Source organism: Equus asinus, chromosome 9 (genome assembly GCF_041296235.1).
Source record: "Equus asinus isolate D_3611 breed Donkey chromosome 9, EquAss-T2T_v2, whole genome shotgun sequence".
Lineage (NCBI taxonomy): Eukaryota > Metazoa > Chordata > Mammalia > Perissodactyla > Equidae > Equus > Equus asinus.
In genome coordinates this window covers 57,234,430-57,260,429 of record NC_091798.1, presented here as the reverse complement: position 1 = coordinate 57,260,429, position 26,000 = coordinate 57,234,430, and the positions used below count along the sequence as shown (strand labels likewise).

The window sequence follows — 26,000 nt, the reverse complement described above, 5'->3', positions numbered from 1 at the left end:
CTTGCTATGTGATCTTGAGCACGTCACAGGTTTTCAATTTCCTCCTTCATAAAACCTGTAATAAGGCACCAAGAAAGTTCTGGGGAGTAACTACTGAATCACAGGCAAATGTTATAAAAATGTAATCATTTGTGACTATTATTTTTCAGCTAATTTACAACAGAATGACCAAAGTAAGAGCTGAGAATTTTCCCTCTTCCATATTAACAACGCATTGCAAATGCATTATAAATACTGTTTTCCACCATTGAGGGTTATCTTCTTTAAAATCTACACAACCCAATTAATGTTAATTATATTCTTAAACTATAAATGGAATTTTCAAATAATTTCCCTGAGGGAACTTTATGAAATAAGCTTTTTCTTCTCTTCTCATTAAAGATGTAGGAATAAATACGTAGGCTTCCTGTCAGACTAAGATTGACTGGCTTCCGAAGTCACTGCTGTAATACAACTGTAATCTGTCACTCTAAGCATGCTATCTCTGACAGCCTGTAGGCAAATAAAATTATACCTGACTTATGACTAGAGATGCTAGAACCTACAAAAAACATTTTTCAAAAGTTTAATTAAATTTCTTAACATTCACTGTAAGTTATTTTTCTCATAGTACTGATTTTAATCAAGAAAATCTCATAGAGGGAAACTTGAAAGATTAGTGAATAGACTTAGAAGAATCTACTATCTTTAAAGGATTTCTTTTAGTCACTCAACAAAAGCAAATATAGAACCCAGAAAAACAGTGTGCCTCAAATTTCCCAATAGTCAACAACATTTTTATAGTCCCAAGAGAGTGAAAAAGTAAAGAACAGAGTTTCATAGCTTTTGAATAGATTAGTTGAATAGATACACTGCATTACACATAAAAACGCCAACTTTCTAATATTAAAACAGGCTTTGAAAAACTAAATACCACAGTGCCCTCTACTGTCGTTTTAAAAAAACTTAACCTGTAAAATAAACTCTAGTTTTTAAATTTCTGAAACTATATTAAATATAACCAATGAAAGAACAGCTTTTCATTATTAATATAGCATTATAATAAACTTTTATCTCATAAGGAGAAGAAAAATAGGTAACATCTACCATGTCTGATTGCTGCAAGTGTAAACAACGATATTCTCATACTCCCCAAAATTGTTTTTACCACTACATTATTTTATCTTATAACTGCCTTCAGGAGTAGAGAAAGGATAGGCTTAGAAAAAAAAATCACTGTTATAAGAGAGGAAGCAACTTTATAAAGAGAATAAATATCTTTAGATGACACCTTCAGAGACCTGTGCCCCAGAGAGCATGCCTTGAGAAGTGGTCTCCAAAGTGAGTTAAGTAAAATGACTTAATGGGGTGCAAAAAGAAAATATTATCACTTCTATTTATACGTAAGCATTACTAATATTTAGTATATAGAATAACACTCCCTCATTGGGTTGGTAAAGCAGATGGTTATGTGGTGTCCTGATAGGAAAGGAGTTCCATAACATGGAGTGTTCACAATGGCACCCACAAAGAAACAATATACACCCACAAAGAATCCATAATGAAGAAATTCTGATTGCACAATCACAAACAAACAACAAGTACATGGCAGAGCTGTTTCTTTCTTACTCCTAGTTCAAACTCTTCATTAGAGTTAAGAAATCTAATCAGATATGATAACTTAAAAAAAGTAGAAATCATAAAGATCATTTGAACTGTGGATTCAAACCTTACTATCATCAACAATGAACCTCACCGTAAGTATATATCATGCCTCAAAATAATGCATAATGATAGTATGACTCCATCACAATACAGCAAGACATTTTTAAATAGTTTGTTTTACCATTCTCTTCCTTTTTAATATCTATTTTTGTGTCTGTTTTATGAGGCCCATCATACATTAGTATATAATAAATGTATATAATCATAGATAAATATGTATATCTATTAGAATTACAGCCTATGTTTTTTAACCAACTGTGGTGTGTAATCAAAATAATTTAGAGATCACTAACCTAGAGATAAGCTTATTCCTACTATAGGATCTGTGATTAACAAAATCTTTACTAAGTATTATTATAATTAAAGAAGACTTCAGAGGAGCCAGATGCCTGGAAAACAAAAGTCTTGTGACCAGAAAGACAACTATATACAGCAGCTATATAAAGCCCCTACTTAAACTGCAATGACAAAGTGACAGAGCAACTGACTGAGAATCTTATCACAAAGTAATCATCCATATTCAGTTATCCTACTATTTACTTTCTCCTCTTCTACATAAATGTAAACAAAGAGAATAGCAAACATCTATCTTAATAGCAAACTAAGTTAATCACTCTTTCCTCTGCAAATTCTTACTTTATACTTTCACAATTTGTCTTAAATACTGATTACTTAGACATATTTTCTCTCACGCTAAACTCACTATAAAAACTAGAGAAAACAATTTCTTAATAATTTTTATATCACTCAAGCTGTGCATTTATTGGATATTGAATACTGAATAAATAATGATTGAGTAAAGAAAGAATATCCACATGATTTATCAAAGTGAGCATCCAGGTCTGTGTGTAGCAGAATTCTATGCTCCTTATTCACTGGCCAACTAAAGGGAACAGAATGAATGTTCATCCTGACAAGCAAGGAGTCAAAGGTTAAAGTGATCCCAAGGAACAGCTATCCCTCAGTAGAAATATTTTACAAGGAAAATCATAGAATGAAGGGACCATTTTACTATTGAAAGTTCATTTTGTTTATTCTTTCCTCTCCTTTCCCATACCTAAAAACTGCCTAGACTTTAAAATATAGATTTTGTACAGCTGATTTATTAAGGAAGCATTCCTCCTAATTTTAATTTTATATAAATGTCCTTTTCCTCAAAAAAGTAAAAGAGATTGAGGATTTTCTTTGATATAACAAAGAGATATAACAAGGTTTAAGTTAGTGCTACTTTACTAATAAGAGACTACAATAATGCTATGAATAAGCCACTGATTCTGATGTTCCTTAAAAAAAGTGTTTTTCATCAAGGTAACATTTATTTGTAGCTGGAAAGTGAGTTCTTTTGAAAGCCTCGGGATAACAAAATCTCCATCACGAGGCAATTTATGTACAGTGACCTGCAGCATTCACACATGTGAAATTATTCATTTGCCCTTAATCTATGAATCTAGAAAAACTACCCTAAAAGGGAAGAAGTTGACTAACAGCAAAACAGATCAACTTCATAAATAATAATAATGATATTTCATAGAGGAGGAAAAGAAAGAGGGAGAAGAGAGGAAAAAGAGGGGAAGGGGAAGGGATAAGGGAGAGAAAGAGAGAAGAAGAAAAAGAAAGAAGAGAATGAGGAGGAAAAGGCAAATAAGAACAACTTAACATTAATTGCACACTTTTAAGTTACAGACACTATGCTAAATATTTTACCTTCATTCAATTCTCAAAAAACCCTTCAAGGAGAGGAAGTATTACTGTCCTAATTTACAGCTGAGGAAACCAAGGCTTAGAGAAGTTCAGAAACTTTCTCAAAAAGAAAGCAAAGCTCAGGCTAGAATCCAGTTCTAATTTCAAAACGCATGCCCTTAATCAATACATTTTGTTGATTCCACATAAGCATTTAGTGTTCAATGAAAAGTTTTAGCACATAATTATATCCAGCTGCCCTAGGTCGCAGAAGGCCTAGCACAAGAATTGAGACATTTCGTGATAAATAAAAAACCTAAGAGTCTGAAAGAGATAACCAAGCAAAAGTTCAAAGCCAAAACATTCATAAAATTCTCCAGTATAAAATGGCTACAAGTAATTAGGATATGTGGTTAAAGATACACGAAAAAAATATGAAAAGGCCAACTCACAGGAAGCTAATAGTATGTGGGGGAAATAGACAAAGTCAGAAGTTAGAAGAAACGATTCAAACTTGGAAGACGGCAGGAAGGATGAGAAATGGTTTCATGCAAGACATGGTATTCGAGGTAGACCTTGAAACATAGCAGGATTTCAGACAGCAGAGACGAGGGAGAAGCATTTGATACAGAGACAACAACAGAATGAAGGCATAAAGCAAACATAAAACCACCTGTTTCAGGGAGTCATTCAGATAGTGGAGAAGGGGGTATGTGGAGGCCTTGCTGGAGGAGGAGAGTAGGACAGGCTGAGGTGTGACCCGCAGGGCTTCGGAAGCCACACTACAGTCTGGATTTCATTCTTTATGTAAAATACAAGCATGGAAGTTCTCGAGGAAAGGAATAAAATGAGCAGACCTAGATGTTAAAAAATCTAATGAATGTTGTTGAAAGGAAATTGGATAGATGACAAAACGGAGGCTAGAAAACTACTTCAATAAGTACAAGACTGTAAAAATTCATGACAGAGCAATGGCACTAAGAAAAGCCAAGTAGTAAAGAATAGTTTAAATACCACCTCCACTGTGAAACTCCAAGTAGTGGGTCCCTTCAAATTCTGTCCTCCTAAAACACACTATTCATGTTATAACTACACCTAGCTTAAGTGTGTTTCTCCCCTTAAAGATTCTTGATGGTAACAGTCAAGTTCCATTCATTTTAATACCCCTAGTACCCAGCTTGGAACTGTAACAAGAGACAAAGAAGGGTACTACACAATGATAAAGAAAACAATCCAACAAGAAGATAAAACACTTGTAAATATCTATGTACCCAACATAGGAGCACATAAATATATAAAGCAATTATTAACAGACATAAAAGGAGAAATAGATGGTAACACAATAATAGTAAAGGACTTTGACACTCCACTTACGCCAATGGACAGATCATCCAAACAGAAGATCAATAAGGAAACACTGGCCTTAAATGACACAGTTGACCAGCTGGACTTTGTGGATTTATATAGAACATTCCATCCAAAAACCAGAGAATATACACTCTTTTCAAATGACCATGGATTGATCACATAGTAGGAAACAAAACAAGTCTCAATAAATTTAAGAAGATCAAAATAATACCATGCATCTTTTCTGACCACAAAGGTATGAAACTAGAAATCAACTACTGGAAGAAAACCAGAAAAGCCACAAAAATGTGAAGATTAAACAAAATGCTACTGAACAATGACTGGGTCAATGAAGAAATCAAAGAAGAAATCAAAAACTTCCTGGAGACCAATAAAAATGAAAATATGACATGTCAACATCTATGGGATACAGCAAAAGCAGTTCTAAGAAGGAAGTTTATAGCAATTCAGGCCCACCTCAACAAAGAAGAAAAATCCCAAATAAACAATCTAACAGTGCACTGAAAGGAACTGGAAAAAGAAGAACAAACAAAGCCCAAAAACAGTAGAAGGAATGAAATAATAAAAACCGGAGCAGAAATAAACAAAATAGAGACAAAAAAATAGAAAAAATTAATGAAACCAAGAGCTGGTTCTATGAAAAGATAAACAAAATTTACAAACCTTTAGCTAGACTCACCAAGAAAGAGAGAAGGCTCAAATAAATAAAATCAGAAATGAAAGAAGAGGGGCCAGCCCAGTGGCGCAGCAGTTAAGTTCACACGTTCCACTTCTCGGTGGCCTGGGGTTCACCAGCTCAGATCCCGGGTGCAGACGTGGCACCTCTTGGCAAAAAGCCATGCTGTGGCAGGCATCTCATACATAAAGTAGAGGACGATGGGCATGGATGTTAGCTCAGGGCCAGTCTTCCTCAGCAAAAAGAGGAGGATTGGCAGCAGTTAGCTCAGGGCTAATCATCCTCAAAAAAATAAAAGAAATGAAAGGAGAAAAATTACAAGAGACACCTCAGAAATACAAACAATTATAAGAGAATACTATGAAAAGCTATATGCCAACAAATTGGATAATCCAAAAGAAATGGATAAGTTCTTAGAATCATACAACCTTCCAAAACTGAATCAAGAAGAAGTAGAGAATTTGAATAGACCAATCACCAGTAAGAAGATTGAAACAGTAATCAAAAACCTCCCAAAAAATAAAAGTCCAGGACCAGACAGCTTCCCTGGTGAATTCTACCAAGCATTCGAAGAAGACCTAACACCTATCCTTCTCAAACTGTTCAAAAAAAACTGAAGAGATGGGGAAGCTTCCTAACTCATTCGATGAAACCAAGATTATCCTGATAACCAAAACCAGACAAGGACAATACAAAAAAAAAGAAAATTATAGGCCAATATCACTGGTGAAAATCGATGCAAAAATCTTCAACAAAATACTAGCAAATTGAATACAATACATTAAAAAGATCATACATCACGATCAAGTGGGATTTATTCCAGGGATGCAGGGATGTTTCAACATCCACAAATCAATCAACATGATAAACCACGTTAACAAAATGAAGAATAAAAAGCACATGATCATCTCAATAGACACAGAGAAAGCATTTGACAAGATACAGCGTCCATTTATGATAAAAAACTCTAAATAAAATGGTTATAAAAGGAAAATACCTCAACATAATAAAGGCCATATATGATAAACCCACAGCTAATATCATTCTAACTGGAGGAAAAACTGAAAGCTATCCCTCAGAGAACAGGAACCAGACAAGGATGCTCACTTTCACCACTCTTAGTTAACATAGTATTGGAAGTCCCAGCCAGAGCAATCAGGTAAGAAAAGAAATAAAAGGGATCCAAATTGGAAAAGAAGAATTGAAACTGTCACTATTCACAGCTGACATGATTTTATATATAAAAAACCCTAAAGTATCCACTAAAAAAATTTTAGAAATAATAAATACAGTCAAGTCGCAGGATACAAAATCAACATACAAAAATCAGTTGTGTTTCCATACACTAACAATGAAGCAGGAGAAAGAGAAATTAAGAATACAATCCTTGGGGGCCGGCACCGTAGCCGAGTGGTTAAGTTCACACGCTCCGCTGCAGCGGCCTGGTGTTTCGTGGGTTCGAATCCTGGGCACGGACATGGCACCACTCATCAAGCCACACTGAGGTGGCATCCCACATGCCACAACTGGAAGGACCCACAACTAAGAATATACAACTATGTACTGGGGGGCTTTGGGGAGAAAAAGGAAAAAAAATCTTTAAAAAAAAAAACAAAGAATACAATCCTGGGGCCAGCCCAGTGGCCCAGCAGTTAAGTTCACACATTCCGCTTCTGCGGCCCAGGGTTCGCTGGTTCAGATCCCAGGTGTTGCACCACTTGGCAAGCCATGATGTGGCAGGTGTCCCACATATAAAGTAGACGAAGATGGGCACAATGTTAGCTCAGGGTTAACCTTCCTCAATAAAAAAAAAAAAATACAATGCTATTTAAAGTTACAACAAAAAGTATAAAATACTGAGGAATAAACATAACCAAAGAGGTCAAAAATCTGTACACCAAAAATACTACTCAGCTGCAAAACAGAACAAAATCATTCCATTTGCAATAACATGGATGGACCTTGAGAGAATTATGTTAAGTGAAATAAGCCAGCGAGAGAAAGATCATCTGTGTATGACTCCACTCATATGAGGAATTTAAAACTATGGACCAAGAACAGTTTAGTGGATACCAGGGGAAAGGTGGGGTGGGCGATGGGCACAAAGGGTGAAGTGGTGCACCTACAACATGACTTGCAAACATTAATGTACAATTGAAATTTCACAAGATTGTAACCTATCAATAACTCAATAAAAAATAATAATAATAATAAAAAAATAAAAATAAAAATAAATGACACTGTGATGAAAACACACTGAAATTTAAAAAAAAAAAAATCTGTACACCAAAAACTATAAAACATTGTTGAAAGAAATTGAAGAAGACAGAAAGAAATGGAAAGATATGCCATGCTCTTAGATTGGAAGAATTAACATCGTTAAAACGTCCATACTTCCTAAAGCAATCTATACATTCAATGCAATCCTATCAAAGTTCCAACAACATTTTTTACAGAAATAGAACAAAGAATCCTAAAATTTACATGGAACAACAAAAGATCCCGAATAGCCAAAGCAATCCTGAGGGAAAAGAACAAAGCTGGAGGTATCACACTCTCTGATTTCAAAATATACTACAAAGCTACAGTAACAAAAACAGCATGGTAGTGGCACAAAAACAGACACACAAATAAATGGAACAGAATTGAGAGCCCAGAAATAAATGCACACATCTATGGACAGTTAATATTTTTTTTGAGGAAGATTAGCCCTGAGCTAACTACTGCCAATACTTCTCTTTTTGCTGAGGAAGACTGGCCCTGAGCTAACATCCATGCCCATCTTCCTCTACTTTATACGTGGGATGCCTACCACAGCATGGCTTGGCAAGTGGTGCCATGTCCACACACGGGATCCAAAGCGGCGAACCCTGGGCCGCTGAGAAGCGGAACGCGCACACTTAACTGGTGCGCCACCAGTTCCACCCCCGGACAGCTAATTTTTGACAAGGGAGCCAAGAGCATACAGTGGAGAAAGGAGAGTCTATTCAATAAAGGGTGTTGGGAAAACTGGACAGCCACACACAAAAGAATGAAAATAGATGGTTATCTTACACCATGCACAAAAATCAACTCAAAATGGATTAAAGACTTGAAAGTAAGATTCGAAACCATGAAACTTCTAGAAGAAAACAGGCAGTATGCTCTTTGGCATCAGTCTTAGCAGCATTTTTTCAATACATGTCTGACCAGACAAGGGAAACAATAGAAAAAACAAACAAATGAGACTACATCATACTAAAAAGCTTCTGCACAGCAAAGGAAACCATCAACAAAACGAAAAGACAACCTACCAATTGGGAGAAGATATTTGCAAACCATACATCTGATAAGAGGTTAATATCCAAAATATATACAGAACTCATATGTCTCAACAACAAATAAACCAACAACCCAATTAAAAAATGGGGAAAAGATCTGAACAGAGATTTCTCCAAAGAAGATATACGGATGGCCAACAGGCACATGAAAAGATGTTCAACATCATTAACTACCAGGGAAATGCAAAGCAAAACTACAATGAGATACCATCTCACTCCAGTCAGAATGGCTATAATTAACATTAAAGACAGGAAACAACAAGTGTTGGAGAGGCTGTGGAGAGAAGGGAACCCTTGTGCACTGCTGGAGGGAGTACAAACTGGTGCAGCCACTATGGAAAACAGTATGGAGCTTCCTCAGAAAATTAAGAATAGATCTACCATATGATCCAGCTATTCCACTGCTGGGTATTTATCCAAAGAACATGAAAACACAAATGCATAAAGATACATGCACCCCTATGTTCTTCACAGCCTTATTCACAATAGCCAAGACTTGGAAGCAACCTAGGTGCCCATCAAGGGACGAATGGATAAAGATGTGGTCTATATACACAATGGAATACTACTCAGCCATAAGAAATGATGAAATCCAGCCACCTATGACAACTTGAATGGACCTTGAGGGTATTATGCTAAGCGAAAAAAGTCAGAGGGAGAAAGTCAAATGCCATATGATCTCATTCATAAGTAGAAGATAAAACTGACAAACACATAGCAACAGAGATTGGATTGGTGGTTACCAGAGGGGAAGGGGGAAGGGAGGAAGGTGAAAGTGGTGATTTGGCACACATGTGTGCTGATGGACTGTGATTAGTCTTTGGGTGGTGAACATGATGTAATCTACAGAGAATTCAAAATATATTACAATGTACACATGAAAGTTACATGTTATAATCCAATGTTACTGCAATAAAATAACAAAAATAAAATAAAAAATAAAGGAAAAGAAAAGAACCCTGGCCATAAAGCTATCTTAATACTATCAAACTCCCACAATGACTTCTAATATCTTTATCAGTTTCCTAGATACATAGCTAGATTGGACTGTTTCTCTACCACTCTGGCAGATTTACAGAGTAAACCTCAAAAGAAGGCTATAAAATGTTCAAGTTTAAAAAGCACTTGATAAGTTATCTGGTATATATGGGTAGGTGGTAGTTGTCATAAGGGGTTATGAGGAATTTCCATATGCTCCACTATATATTTCCTTAACATGTAACTTTTCCACAGATCATATACCACTTTTGTATTCAGGAAAAAAAAAAACATTTTCAAGAAGCACTGAATAAATGCCACCTCAAGGTTTCTCAAAGAACCTGTGGTTTTCAGACCTTTTCACCAGAAAAGATGTTTAATACTTTTTTATGATCATACGCAAATTAGTTGATGATATGTTATGCCAGTCTTACCTATTCAGGACATATATAAGACAAAGTCAAAAATAATTATGGAGGGAAAAGATCAGGAGCTATACAAAGTTAATTAAATTAATAAAAGTAGTCAGCATTAGAATCCATCTACTGGTATGTTGTTTTCCCTGATAGTTCTCCAAAATTACACAGTAGAAGTCCATCAGTAACAGGGGTATGGGTAACTTCATGTGTACACTAAGGTTGAACAAATAATACAGTATATTATGCTATAGATATGCTCTACATGCTATAGATAATGCAATATGCTGTGTGCTATAGATAAAGAGAGCCATATTTCTCACTGTCAAAGAAAGAAGTCACAAATAAAGAAAGGAAGAAGGCACCTGTAAGAATGGCTATATTTAACAAGACAAAACATAACAAATGTTGGAGAGAACGTGGAGAAAAGGGAACTCTCATACACTGCTGGTGGGAATGCAAACTGGTACAACTGTTATAGAAAACAGTATGGAGATTTCTCAAAAAATTAAAAGTACAAATGCCATATGATCCAGCTATCCCACTACTGGGTATTTAAAAGAACTTGAAATCAACAATTCAAAGAGATTTATGCACCCCTACATTCACTGTAGCATTTTTCACATTAGCCAAGACGTAGAAGCAATCCAAATACCCTTCAACTGATGAATGAATAAAGAAGAAGTGGTACATATAGACAATGGAATACTACTCAGCCATAAAAAAGACAAAATTCTCCCATTCGCAAGAACATGGATGGACCTTGAGGGTATGATGTTAAGCAAAATCAGCCAGAGAGAAACAAACACCATATGATATCATTCATATGCGGAAGATAAACACATGGATAAAGAGAACAGATTAGTGGTTACCAGAGGGGAACAGGGTTGGGGGATGGACGAAAGGGGTAAAGGGTCGCATACATATGGTGATGGATAAAAATTAGACTATTGGTGGTGACCATGATGTAGTCTATACAGAAACTGAAAAACAATAAGGTACACCTGAAATTACACAATGTTATAAACCATTATGACCTCAAAAAATAATTGAAAAAAAAAAAGAAAGGAAGAAAGATAGAATAAACCCTGTGGTACTGGATGGAACTCATGATTTATATATATATATATTTTTATATATATATTATATATATACACACACACACATTTACACATACACACACACAGATTCAGAAATAAGTATAGATGTAGATGGATGCACAGGTCATAGATATACAAAAATATCCCAGCTCTGTCCACTGATAAGATGGGCATCCCAGTAGAAATAAACACACCTAGAGCCCAGATCTTAGTTTCTAATACCATTCTCCATTAAACAGAGCTTCTTGGAGAAGTGGTTGATTCTAGGTCTGGGAAAGGGAAAACAAAAGCTGAGCTTGGACCATCTTAAAGTGCCAGAAAGTAAGTTCTCACAAAAGGATAAGCATGTCAAAAGGGCCCAGGGGCCAACCTTTCATGAAAGAGCTCCCAAAGGCCCAAGAGGAACAATTTGAGCAACAAAATAAGTAATAGTAGTATTGGATTATAATCCAGAGAAATAAAATAAATATCCATGATTCCATACAGATAAAAGTAAATTGAATAAACAAATAAATAGGAAGAACAGAAAGCTCTTCCATGTAGAAAAATCCCAATCAATAAATATAGAAAGAATGGAGTAAACAGAAAATCACCGTTAGAACACCACAGCAATAATTGTTACAGGCAAGATACACTGATGGATGCAAAAATTAGGGGACAGAAACTTGAGGAAAAATAGGATATTTGCAGAGTCTCAAAGTAACTCCCCCTCCAAGATACTTATTAATTGCAACAGGCAAAAGAGTAATTTTTCAGTAGAAAAACCCAGCAGACACCGCGTTCACAGGGTTAATCTCAACAGGAATAGGGCATATCCCCATCATGTATCTCTGTGCTAAGAAGGGCATATCATGCTGTACTTATTCCTGCCAAAAAAGCATAACCTTATTCTTTTCTTTTTTTTTTTTTTGAGGAAGATTAGCCCTAAGCTAACTATTGCCAATCCTCCTCTTTTTGCTGAGAAACACTGGCCCTGAGCTAACATCCGTACCCACCTTCCTCCACTTTATATGTGGAGCACAGCATGGCTTGCCAAACAGTACCATGTCCGCACCTAGGATCCGAACCAGCAAACCCATGGCCACCAAAACGGAACGTGGGAACTTAATGGCTGAACCACCGGGCCAGCCTGCATAATCTTATTCTAATCATGAAAAAACATGAATTAAACCCAAATTGAAAGACATTTCTACAAAATAAACAACCAGTACTCTTCAAAAGTATCAAGATCATGAAAAACCCAAGGAGCCATCACAAACTAGAGGAGACTAAGGTGAAATGACAATTAATGCAACATGGGACCCTAGGTTAGATCCTGAATCAGAGAAAAAGAACACTCATCAGAAAACTGGTGAATTCTGCAAGTTAATAGTGTTGTACCAAAGTTCATTTCTTAATTTAGACAACTGAACTTGTTGGAAGATAATTCTCCACAGGTCTCTCACATTTCTCTCTGTCTTGTGAGCGAGGCACTAACTACCTTTTTGTTCTGGACTATCTTTTCAAAGAGGTTTGTAGGGTGAACTGCCTCTGAGGACAGAAACAAGTTCTCCCACTAGCGCAAAGGGCAGGTTTGCTCGCAAGCCACTATAATAGACTTGGGAACCCTAAACTCAGGGTTCTTCAGCCATGATGGAAACCCACTGGGGCCACAGCAACCACCTAGGCCTCTTTGTGAAACCCTCATAAGACTTGGGGTAGTAGGGGAGACCAAACGGAATCGCCACAAAGATAAAGCTCATACTAGGTACCACGCCATGAGTGAAAAAATCCCTTGTCTTTGACCTAAGAATCTCATGTCTTTTGCCAGCATCCATGAAAAGTGTGGCAGGCTAACTTGTCTACTTGCAAATAAGATAAAATCTCAAACCCTTTACAGTTCATGATAGTACTATGGTTATGTACAACCACCATGTGGCTTATTGGGTGAAAGATATACAGGAACTCTCAGTACTATTTTTACAACTTTTATTAAGTCTAAAATTATTTTAAAATTAAAAATTAAATCAATCAGTAACCAAATACCAACTCCATTCCAAGAGAAGAAAATAATAATGATGATAATGATGATGATGGCATCATCACTGCCGCTGTATAATTTGTATATATTACATTAGGTTCTCCTCTCAAAGAATACACGATTTGTTACGGGGTGGGAGAAATGCATGAAAGGGAGTCAAAAGGCACAAACTTCCAGTTAAAAAATAACATAATAAAATAAGTCATGGAGATGTAATGTACAGCATGATGACTATAGTTAATAATACTGTACTGTGTATCTGAAAGTTGCTAAAAGAATAGATTTTAAAAGTTCTCATCACAAGAAAAAAAAATTTTGTAACTATGTATGGTGATGGATGTCAACTAGACTTATTATGGTGATCATTTTGCAAGTATACAAATATTGAACCATTATCTTGCACATCTAAAACTAATATTAGCTATATGTCAATTATACCTCAATAAAAAAATTCATGATTTGCTAGAGCAATGGTAATCACTGCATTTTTTTCAGTGAATTCTTCTGATGGGGGTTTGCATTAAAGACTCAATTTCAAGTACACTAAGGGTTATATATACACTTTGTTAACTACTTAAGCAACTGTGTATCATCAATTTTGTGGAGAAACTGGAACCCTCGAGCATTGCTGGTGGGAATGTAAAATGGCTGCAGGTGCTATGGAAAACAGTTTGGCAATTTCTAAAAAGATTAAACAAAGAATTATCATATGACCCAGAAATTCAACTCCTAGGTATATACCCAAAAAAATTAAAAGCAGGAACTAGAATAGATATTTGTATACCTATGTTCACAGCAGCACTATTCACAATAGTCAAAAGGTAGAAACAAACCAAGTGTCCATCAACAAATGAATGGATAATGGATAAAAAAAAGAATGGAGAATGGATAAACAAAAGTGGTATATATGTACAATTCAGCCATAAAAAGGAATTAACAACACTAATGACATTAATGGATCCTGAAAACATTATTCTAAGTGAAATGTCAGAAACAGAAGGACAAATTTTGTAGGATTATATGAAGTATTCAGAATAGGTGAATTCATAGAAAAAGAAAGTAGAACAGAGGTTACCAGGAGCTGGAAGCAAGGGAACGGGAAGTTCTTATTTAATGGCTACAGAATTTATGTTGGCAACGATGAAAAAGTTTTGGGTATAGATAGTAGTGACAGTTACACAACATTATGAATATATTTAATGCCACTGAATTGTATACTTATAAACGGTTAAACTGAAAAATATTATGTTGTGTATATATTAAGGCAATTAAAAAAAAAAGATAAGCCTGCCAAGTAAGATGTCTACATAAACAAACAGATCAAACACATTTTTATCAGGTCAATCCCTCTAACCCTCCGCAAGATCAGGAGACTCATTCCACACCTTTTCATTTTTTTCCTGGGGTAATCCTCAAACACTTCTGCATCCTTCACTTCACTGCTTCCTCTTTCCCAACAACACTTTCACTAGGCTTAAAATAGAGAAAAACAAAAAACAAGCAAACAAACAAAAAACAGCAGAGGAAAAAAATAAATTCCTATCAATAAGATCTTCAAATTTATCTTTCAGACTGAAAAGTGAGGAGCCACCAACAGAAATGAGAAGCTGACCACAGGCAGGTAAAGGAGTTAGGAGATAAAAGCTCAACCTTAAAAAAAAAACAATAATTTAAACTGCTCATCCAAAAATAATTTAAAATAGCCAGGGACAAAGGAAAAAGAAAAGAATCTACAGATTAGAAGGCGGCAAAGAAACACCTCACTGGAAGTACTTACTATACACAATAGAAAAACAAAGGCAGTCATACTGTTGGTTTCAGTATAATTCATTATTATGTGGTACAGTAATAAAAATAGGAACACTTACTAGTCACCCGACCCTGAGAGTATAAAAGACAGTAACTATTTAAACTACAAAGTTATCTTATGTATTAAATAAAAATGTAAATGTAAAGCACTTTGTAACCTGCGACCTCTCTTTAAATTACCAAATTTTAGACTAGACTACTTCTGAATATATTCTCTCACTACATAAGCACTAACAGAACTATGAAAAATTAATTTTGGGTAAATATATTAAAGAATTAATGTGCTTTGATGTTCTTTGAAGAACACTTCTATCTATCAGAGAGTAATGATATAATTCTTATTTTTCTTGGGGAAAATAAATTAAACATTTACAAAACTCTAATGTGGTTTTTAAAACTGGTCACTGCTCTTTGGAGACTTAATTAAGATTAAAAACAAAATCCCTCTTGACATATATCCTCTTTGCTCAACTTTGACTACATGATCAGCTCGCACAGTAATTTGTAAATCAGCTAGCTTCCCACATATATTATGAATGAACTACTTCAAAGAATAAACATATTTTCTAAACTAACAGGAAAGAACAAATTAACTTAATAATTTCCTCTTCGGAATATGATATTTTTGATATGCACAAGGAATCAAATTTGCAGATTATCTAAGATTTTACCCTAAAAATTATCATCAGTAATCCAGTTGATTTTAAATTTACCAAAAGTTTGTTTTTTAAGTGTTGATACCAATTCAATAATCCTAATTATTCTAAACTAACTGCCTTGGAAATTACCATTTTTCACTTTTACCTAGCAAACTCGCACACTGATTTACCCTGCTGCTCAGGCAGACCAGCCGCAATAACATACATGAGACCCAGCATCAAAAAGCAAATCCCTATGCCAGGCAGGCAGTTAACAATAGATAAATTAAGCAGGAATGACTGGGAGTTGTGCTGACCTGGAAAGATCATGTCCCATTTAAGCGCACAGCCAATACTGAGCTCAGCCAACTACGTATTGCTCAGGAAGGTGGCCCCCAAGCAGCCAGATCTTCCCATTCTCACAGAAGGCAGAAACCCAGATTTTTATATAAGACATCTTGATTTTCAACTGTTAGCAACTAATTTAAAAACTGGTAGAAAACAGTTCAAAACAAAACATCTGTAAGCGGCCAGTCTGTGGCTTCTGTATTCTTAAAGCCCCGCAGTCTTCCCTCCTTCCCTCTCTCATGATTTTATCCCCATCACTTTTGTCTCCAGAATATCCAAGCCTAAAGAATAATGAAAAGGTTAAGACATGAAATACAGGAGCTAAATGTTGTTAAAGGGCACAAACTTGGACCTAGAAGATGAATAAGTTCTGGAGATCTAACGCACAGCATAGTGATTACAGTCAACAATACTGTATTATATACTGCAAAATTGCTAAGAAATTAGTTCTTAAATCTCCTCACCACAAAAAAAAAGAAATGATAATTATGTGATGATAGTGAATGCTATCAGTGGTAATCATATTGCAATATGTAAATGTCTCAAATCAACACGCTGTACACCCTAAATTTACATAATGTTATACATCAATTACATCTCGATTTTTTTTAAAAAGGAGCTAGAGAATACTAAAGCTCAGGCATCTTGTTACTAAGCTTGAAGTAAACATACTTTAGCTTGAAAAGTATGAAAATCAGAGCTACGCTTGCAGCCTTAGCGGTTCCACTTCAACTGGTGACTACATCCACTCTGCAAATAAAATCATAAGGCTTACTCAGAGAGCATGGAGCACGGAGCAAAGTCAAGTGCTTGCATGAGCTTGGGAGCCAAGTGGTCTGGAGCTGGAGACACAGCTCTGCTACCTGCTTGTTACCTCTACCTCCTCGTCATTTAAAAGCTAACAATATCAACTCTAGAATGTCGTTATGAGAAATAAATAAAATATCATTTATAAAATACCTAGGCCTGGTAGGTAATCTCCAGATGATCAGTGCTTAATAAATGGGAGCTAAATATATTGGTATGGTTTATTACAATCCTTACAACTTTGGGGGTAAGAAAATATTGCAGAGAGAAACATTTCTCTCTCAGAGTCCATGTGCATCAGTTTGTGTGCATGCTCTCCCTGCTGTTTCCCTCCCTCAGACAGATTAAAAAATATTCTTAATTTAGACATTTTTCCATTATTCTTGTGACCAATGATTTGCAAGTGGTTTCTAACTCTTGTCTACAGGTTCACAGCAATATATACAAAAGATATAAAAATATAATTAAGATGCCTAGCTTCTTTACTGGATTGAAGCCCTTCCCAGTCAAGCCTTTTACCACTGTATCATCATCCAGTTTGTATTTTTTTAATAAAATAGATATAAATTATGACAGCTAAAAGCTACCCATAAAAGTCAAACTTGGGGCCAGCCTGGCAGCGTAGTGGTTAAGTTTGCACGCTCTACTTTGGTAGCCTGGGGTTTGCAGGATCCCAGGCGCAGACCTAGCACCACTCATCAGCCACGCTATGGCAGCATCCCACATAAAACAGAGGAAGACTGGCACAGATGTTAGCTCAGCGACAATCTTCCTCAAGCAAAAAGAAGAATGGCAACAGACGTTAGCTCAGGGACAATCTCCCTCACCCACAAAAAAAGTCAAACTTGTCACCAACATTCAAATAGGAAAATACTTCAGCACTGGTTGGTTGGGTTCTAGGACATTAGGCCCAAACTCTCCAGCATAGCTTATTTGGCCCTTCCCAGAGCAACCACCTCTAATCTCTGCAGCCTCATCTCTCACCACTGTCTCTTTTCTGCCAAGCCCTCCAAATACAGTATTCTCTACACCCTGTACTCCTGTACATGCTGTCCCCTCTAACAGGGACAGACTTTTCATAAAACCTGCATCGTGTAACAAATTAGTTTGGGATCTTTTAAAGAATACTCCATTCATGTTTAAGATATGTTGTATTTCTAATAAGCAAGATTCTGCTGAGAAGTTAAATTTAGTTTGCACTTCTTAAACAAAACCAATTTCTGGAACTCCTAAGGCTGCGACACTTACAGCAATGTGTTTAGAGAAGTGAACAGAAAAAGTTTTTTAAGTAAAGAGCCAAATAAATTGTGACATATTGATCACTCAAATCTAACAAAGCATCTTAGTTTTTAAAACTATGATAAGCATAAATGTAAAGAAGTTCACACCCAGGGAACTAATAAAACCATAACAGCCTAATGAAATAAAATATAAAGAGCCATCAATTAGTTTATATTGTATTGATAACACCTAAATATTCTCCATATTTCTAGAACTGTATTCAAACCAATTAAAACAAATAAAATGCACAACATGTCAAGGGGGAGAAGGGCTTTCAAAAGGTAGAAAATTTCACTAGAAAAAGAAAAGTGCAGAAATGTTGAAATGAATAATAATCCTAAAGCATTAATTAATGTATCTGAAAACAAACTAAAATTCAGCAAGTCGTTTTCATTTTTTAAAAAGCAGATGAGGTTAGGGAATAGGGAGGGATGAAAAGGGAGAGCAAAGAGGACTTTTAGAGCAGTGAAAATACTCTATATGATACCATAACGGTGGATATATACTATTATAAATTTGCCCAAATTAAAAATATGCACCACATCAAGAGTGAACCCTAACATAAACTATGGACATGGAGTGTCAATGATGTATCATGTATTTCACTAACTATAACAAATGTACCACTCTGGTGGGGGATATTGAGAATGTGAGAAGCTATGCATGTCTGGGGACAGGGGGTATATGGGAAAGCTCTACTTTCCACTCAATTTTGCTGTAATCTAAAACTGCTCTAAAAAATAAAGACTATTAAAGGAGAGGAGCAGAAGAGAAAAATTTGCTAAACATAGGAGGCTAATTTTTTTTTAAACTATATACAGCTTCTATAGTTAGCAGTTCTGAATAGATCAAAAATTATATGATAAAGCTAGCATAATTTAGCCCTGGATTTACGTTTGAAATACTTTTCTTTCAACATTCTTCCTTTCATCCTTTCCTTCAACATTGAGATCCCCTCACAGCATTTTCAGTCTTATCTCCTAACACCTTCCAACAACTTGTTTAAATAAATTATATTCACACATCCCTTCTGTTCAGATACAGTCCTTTCTAGACACAAATTATTGATCATCCTCAAAGGTCTATCAAGTGCCTACTATACGCAGTACACTTAGAAAATATAAAAAGATCCTTACACGCAAGATCCCCTCCTCTGAGGTCTTACAATCCAGCCCTGGGAAAAGGTCAAAATGTCCTCCAAGTATCCAAGTGGTAAAGACATTCAATCAGTCTGTCCTTCTGTTCCCCTTCTTGGAATGCTTTTCTCTTGGCTGGATCCTTCTCATCTTTCAAATCTCAATATAAATGCTATCTCCAGAAATCTTCCCTGACACTATCCTGCTACTTTCTATCACAGCATACCATTCCTTTCCTTCACTGCTGTTTTTTTCCCAGTGTAATTACATGTTTGGTTGCTTATTTACTGGTTTATTATCTGTATCCAATAACAGACTGAACACTCCATACAGACACCAGTGATTAGCAAAGCATTCAATAAACACCGGTTAAATGAATTCATGGGTCTGGCGCTCAGGAGAAAGGTCTGGGCTGAAGATATTGGGGCAGAGGTGATAACTTACCCATGAGAACTGGCAAGATCACCTGTGGGAAGTGTGTAGGGTCAGAGGAGAAGTGAAGACCTGAGGAAGCCCAACATTAAGAGTTTCAGTAGAGGGGCTGGCCCCGTGCCTGAGCGGTTAAGTTCACACGCTCCGCTGCAGGCGGCCCAGTGTTTCGTTGGTTTGAATCCTGGGAGCGCACATGGCACTGCTCATCAAACCACGCTGAGGCAGCGTCCCACATGCCACAACCAGAAGGACCCACAACGAAGAATATACAACTACGTACCGGGGGGCTTTGGGGAGAAAAAGGAAAAAATAAAATCTTTAAAAAAAAAAAAAGAGTTTCAGTAGAACAGGCAAAGAAGAGTAGGATAGAGAACTTAGATAAATCAAAGGGAGGCCAAAGAAAGAGAGTGTTTCAAGAAGTGAGTATCAACTGCAGAATGATGCTAAGAGGTCCAGTAAAAAATGAACAGAAAAGGATCGCCTGGATTTCCTCTCATGGAGACTACCGGTGACTTTAGCGACAGTCAATTCACAGCAGTGTAGAATCTGATGACAAACTGCAGAGTGATTCCGAGTTGAGCAAGTAGAGGCACTATCTAATAGTTAAAACTGTGAAGGGCAACAGAGAGACAGGTGATAGATAGAGACCTTCGGTAACCAAGGGCAATGATCCTGAAGACCCGGCAGGCAGAGAGAATAGTATATCTGAACAGCATGAGCTTCAAACAAGCAGGGAAAGTACTCCACACAACCCTGAAGGACACCAGCACAATGAGCTAATCCCGAAAAGACCTTAAACAATCGGGCATACTGTGAGCGTTCAATAATGTTAGTTGTTGTTGTTATTGTTTAATAAATTGTGTCTTCATTAGACTGGAAGGGCCCCAGTGAAGGCAGAGACAAGCTCTGTTTTATCCACGGCTGCATTCCCAGGACGAAGCAAGGCGCCTGGCACATTAATAGATACTCAAGAAATGTTTTTAAGTGAATTCAGAATTCTGAATACTGCAGTCTTAACTGTTGTAATAGTCTCCTTGACTGTCTCTCTCTAATACATTTTACGTTTCTTTACTGTGAGATAACCCTGGCACTTAAGCATAAAAGCGTTAACTATTCCAAGAATTAGCCATTACCCTTAACTTCTCCTATCGGACTCAAGTTTCTTGACAGCACAACTTACGTCGGCTCAGCCCATGACACGCTCAATGTCTTGCAAGAAGCAAGCCTAAATATCAGCAACCGGGATAAACGGCTTCTGTGCAACGAGTTGCCACAGCTATTTCCAGTGATTCTAAGGCCAACCAGCGCACCCCGGGGCCCCAAGCGCCGAGACACCACAGCCAGCGCAGCGCCGGGCGGAGCCGCAGCAACCGCCTGCGCGGCAGGGGGCGCTGCAGCCGCCCGCGAAGGCCGCCGCCGGCCTGGCCCCGCCCCGCCCGGCGGTCACCTGCAGCGACTGCACTCGGGCCTCCGCTCGGCCGGCTCCACCGGCAGCTCCCACAGGCCGTCCGCAGTGGCGCAGTCCGTCTCCGCTCCCGGGGCAGCCGCCGCCGGCGCTGCGCCGCCCTCCCGCCGCTCCTCCTCCTTAGGCATCTGAGACCTCGAGGCCCCACGCGGCTGCTCGACGGGGTCCCCGGGTGTTCGCGCCTCTTTCTGCGGCTCCATGGCAGGCGCTCTGGTCCGCTTATCCCATGGAGGCCCCGCTGCCGCCGGGGGGCGCCACACGCTGGAGAAACCGGCGCGCGCCCCACGGCACCACGCACGCATGCCACGTACGGGGGGCGGGTCTCCAAAGCCGGGCTCGAGGCCCCGCCCCGCAGCGGAGAAGGAAAGAGCAGGTTGGTCAGTACTCAGCGCGACCTTTCACCCAGAACCAGGAAGAGGAGTAGGGGTTCTCTTGGGGAGCACATGAGATTAGGTAATCCTCCGTGGGACAGGTAAAGGAATTCCCTCGGAAAACACTTCAGGTAGCAAAACCGGATATACCTTCCTTAATTTCACCCTTTTAAAAGTGAAAGTGAAATGGAATCCTGCATATTCCGCCTTAAAATGGCAGTTGAAGAATTACCTATGTTGGGGCTTGCCCAGTGGCGCCGCGGTTAAGTTCCCACGTTCCCCTGGGTTCGCAGGTTTGGATCCAGGGTGCGGACATGGCACCACTTGGCAAGCTCAGGGCCAGTCTTCCTCAGCAAAGAGAGGAGGATTGGCAGCAGTTAGCTCAGGGCTAATTTTCCTCAAAAAAAAAAAACAATTAGCTGGGTGAGTGTGCACAGCAGTTGTAACAGCTGGCATACCTGCTAAAGGCCAACAAAGGAGCGGTTGTACCGACCGGATATTGGTTTCACAGCTGGTCCATTTCATGCTCTAGAAGGGCAGGGACCTGTGTCTTCTGTCTAGTACTTGTTGGTATTTCTCCTCAGCATCAAGCATACCATTTCATACTAGACACCAAATATTTGTTAAAGTTTTTAAATTGTCGGAGACCCCCTAAGATCAGGAGGCAGTAGGTGGGCTGATATTTTATGGATGGGGGGGGAAGCCATAGAAAAATAGCTTTCCCAAATAAACAAAAACTGAGGGAGTTCAGCGCCACTAGACCTTCCTTACAAGAAGTGATGAAGGAAGCCCTCCTACCTCTAACAAAAAAGCAAAAGTTTAATAAAACCTTAAGCAAGAGTTAAACAGAATCAGACAATTGCAGCTGTACATCAGAATAGGTCAGTAAACATTTATAAAAGATAACAGGAAGGAAAGCATCAAAAATAACCATAAACAGTTCAATTTAGTCACAAAGTCACAACACAGAAAAGAACAATTTGTGACAATAAGAACTCAGAAGGAGAAGAGGAAAGGGATGGCACCCCGAAAATGGGCAGAAGATATGAACAGACATTTTTCCAAAGAAGCTATATGGATGGCCAACAGGCACATGAAAAGATATTCAACATCACTAATTGTTAGGAAAATGCAAATCAAAACTATGAGGAGATATCACCTTAGACCTGTCAGAATGGCTATAATTACCAATACAAAAAATAATAAATGTTGGAGAGGATGTGGAGAAAAGAGAACCCTCTTCATACACTGCTGGTGGGAATGCAAACTGGTGCAGCCACTATGGAAAATAGTATGGAGATTTCTCAAAAAATTAAAAATGGAAATACCATATGATCCAGCTATTCTGCTACTGGGTATTTATCCAAAGAACATAAAATCAACAATTCAAAGAGATTTGCATAAATCTGTGTTCATTTGCAGCATTATTTACAATAGCCAAGACATGGAAGCAACGCAAGTGCCCATGAATTCATGAATGGATATATACATACAATGTATATGTAAAAAAGACAAAATTGTCCCACTTATAACAACATGGATGGATGTTGAGGATATTATGTTAAGTGAAATAAGCTAGACAGAGAAAGACAAACACCATATGATTTCACTCATATGTGGAAGATAAACAAACACATGGATAAAGAGAACAGATAGTGGTTACCAGAGGGGATGGACAAAATGGGTAAAGGGGCACGTATGTATGAGGACAGATAAAAATTAGGCTATTGGGGCTGGCCTGGTGGTGTAGTGGTTAAGTTCATGCACTCCACTTTGGCAGCCTGTGGTTTGTGGGTTTGGATCCCAGGAGTGGAACTACACACCACTCATCAAGCCATGCTGTGGCGGTGTCCCACATACAAAATAGAGGAAGGTTGGCACAGATGTTAGCTGAGGGCCCATCTTCCTCACAAAAAAAAATTACTCTGTTGGTGGTGACCACAATGCAGTCTATACAGAAACTGATATGCAATAATGTACACCTGAGATTACATAATGTTATAAATCAATATGATCTCAATAAAATAATTGGAAAAAAATGACCATTGCAGGAAATGAGTACAGTGGGTAAAACTAAAGGCAAAAGATACTGTACATAAGCACTGTACTCGATAAAGCTGTTTTCTACAAGAGCACAGGTTAACAATTCTTATGCTCCTATACATGTATACTGAAACTGAACAATTAAGTAAATGGATAGCAAATGGTTGGGAGCCAGGTAACTCACTGTTGGAGTAGAAGTTTACAGATAAGCAAGAGGTAGAGGTTTGAATGAAACGTGGTGATGAATCAGAACTGGAGACATCAGTATAAATTCATGTTTATAGATACAGATGGTTATATAGAGAAATATGTATAAACGTGTGTATACACAAGTTAGTATAACCCTATATGTCCTTGCTCTGTCAGCTGATAGGGCCCAAGAAGAACAATATCCTTGTAGCAAGGAGCACACCTAGCACCTAGATCTCGCTTGCTGATACTCTTCTCTAATAAAAGGAACCAGAGCTCCTTGGAAAAATGCACAATTCTAGGACTGGGGCAGGAAATATATGAGATGAGTTTGGAGCATTTTGTGGTGCCAGAAAGTAAGGAAGTAATAAAAATAATTTTTTTTTTTGAGGAAAATTAGCCCTGAGCTAACTACTGCCAATCCGCCTTATTTTGCTGAGGACGCCTGGCCCTGAGCTAACATCCATGCCCGTCTTCCTCTACTTTATACGTGGAACACCTACCACAGCATGGCTTTTGCCAAGCAGTGCCATGTCCGCACCCGGGATCCGAACCAGCAAACCCTTGGCTGCCGAGAAGTGGAACATGCGCACTTAACTGCTGCACCACCAGGCTGGCCCCTAAAAATAATTTTAAAACATTCACAATGATGGGGTAATAAAAATAAAAATAATTTTAAAACATTCACAAAGATGGGGTAATAAAAATAAAAATAATTTTAAAACATTCACAATGATGGTGGTATGACAAAGGGATACAAGAGCCAACTGAAAGAGCTCCCCATGGCCAAAGCTAGAACACTCTGAGCCACAAAATACATAACATGATGTATAAATAAAAATCTATGAGTTCATACTGATATAAATAAATAATAAATAAATAAAATGGGGGAAAACAGACAAATCCCCCATGCAGTAGAATCCCAAATTTATGTAGATACTACACCCTCTAGGAGGGGGGAACATAACTCCTCACTCCTGAAGTGTAGTCTGTGCCTAGTGACTTCCTTCTAAACAGTACAGTATGGAAAGAAAGTGGGCAGGAGGGTAACTTTTCAGTGGAGAAACCTGACAAATGCGGCCTCAGCCAGATGAGAAGGTCAACACAAATAGTGATAAGTCACAATGGTAGTATGTACCCTCGAGATGATGTGATGAAGATCACAACTGATCTCTGCTCTCTTCCTTCCAAAACCCCATAACTCCAGTCTAATCATGAGAAAAATATCAAACGAATTCCAGTTGAGGGACATTCTGCAAAATACTGGACCAGTATTCCTCAAACTGTCAAAGTCATTAAAACAAAAAGTCTGAGAGAAGCCAAAGGACACATGATTACAAAATCCTGGATGGGATCCTGGAATAGAAAAAGGACATTAGATAAAAACAAAGGAAATCTGAATAAAATATGGACTATAGTTAACAGTAACATATTAATATTAGCTTATTCATTGTAACAAATGTACCATAATAACATCAGATGTTAATAATAGTGGAAACTACGTACTGGATATATGGAAACTTTCTATATTATCTTCACAATTTTTCTATAAGTTGAAATCCATTCTGAAAAATAAAGTTTTTTTAAAATAAAGACTACTGTAAGCAGTTAAAACATAAACTAAAAAAGTTCTCTTTTATAATAGAAACATAAAATAACAAGGCCTAACCCTAATCAGAAGTGAGCAAGTCCCATATGAAGAAAAGAAAACTTCACTGGGTAATATGAAAGTTTTGATAACTAAAACTGTATAGCATTTGTCTTTCTAGAAAAACTGAATACAGTAAACATGTTGTTTCTTCCCAAAATATATGTTAGCACAAACCTAAATGAGTTTTCACTGCTGATAAAAATGGAAAACGGTAGAACTACTATGGCAGCTTCTTAAAAGTTAGATATATACCTACCTTTGCACCTAGCCCGTTTACTCCTCCCCAAAAGAAATGAAAACATGTTCACACAAAGATTTGTATTTGAACATTCATGGTAACTTTATTTGCAATATCCAAAACTGGAGGAAAAAACAAGAATATTCATCAATAAACCAGCAGATAAACAAAATGTTATATCCATACTAATGGAATAATAAAAAACAACAGAAAAAGAGGAATAAGCTACTACCAACTACTACTACTAACATATGCAACAATGTGGTTGAATCTAAAAATCATTACGCTGAGTGAAAGAAGCCAGACACACTGTATAATTCCACGTGTATA

General features: G+C 37.5%; 1 protein-coding gene across 1 annotated transcript in view; it reads right to left on the bottom strand.

The window, feature by feature from the left end:
- DTWD2 (DTW domain containing 2) overlaps nucleotides 1-21,499 on the bottom strand; it is a 118,130-nt gene extending 96,631 nt beyond the window's left edge. Inside the window, exon 1 of the mRNA XM_014844063.3 lies at nucleotides 21,161-21,499. Within this exon, the coding sequence (XP_014699549.3) occupies nucleotides 21,161-21,480 (320 nt within the window). The 5' untranslated portion in view covers nucleotides 21,481-21,499. The remainder of the gene's footprint in view (nucleotides 1-21,160) is intronic.
- Between the last annotated feature and the right edge of the window lie 4,501 nt (nucleotides 21,500-26,000).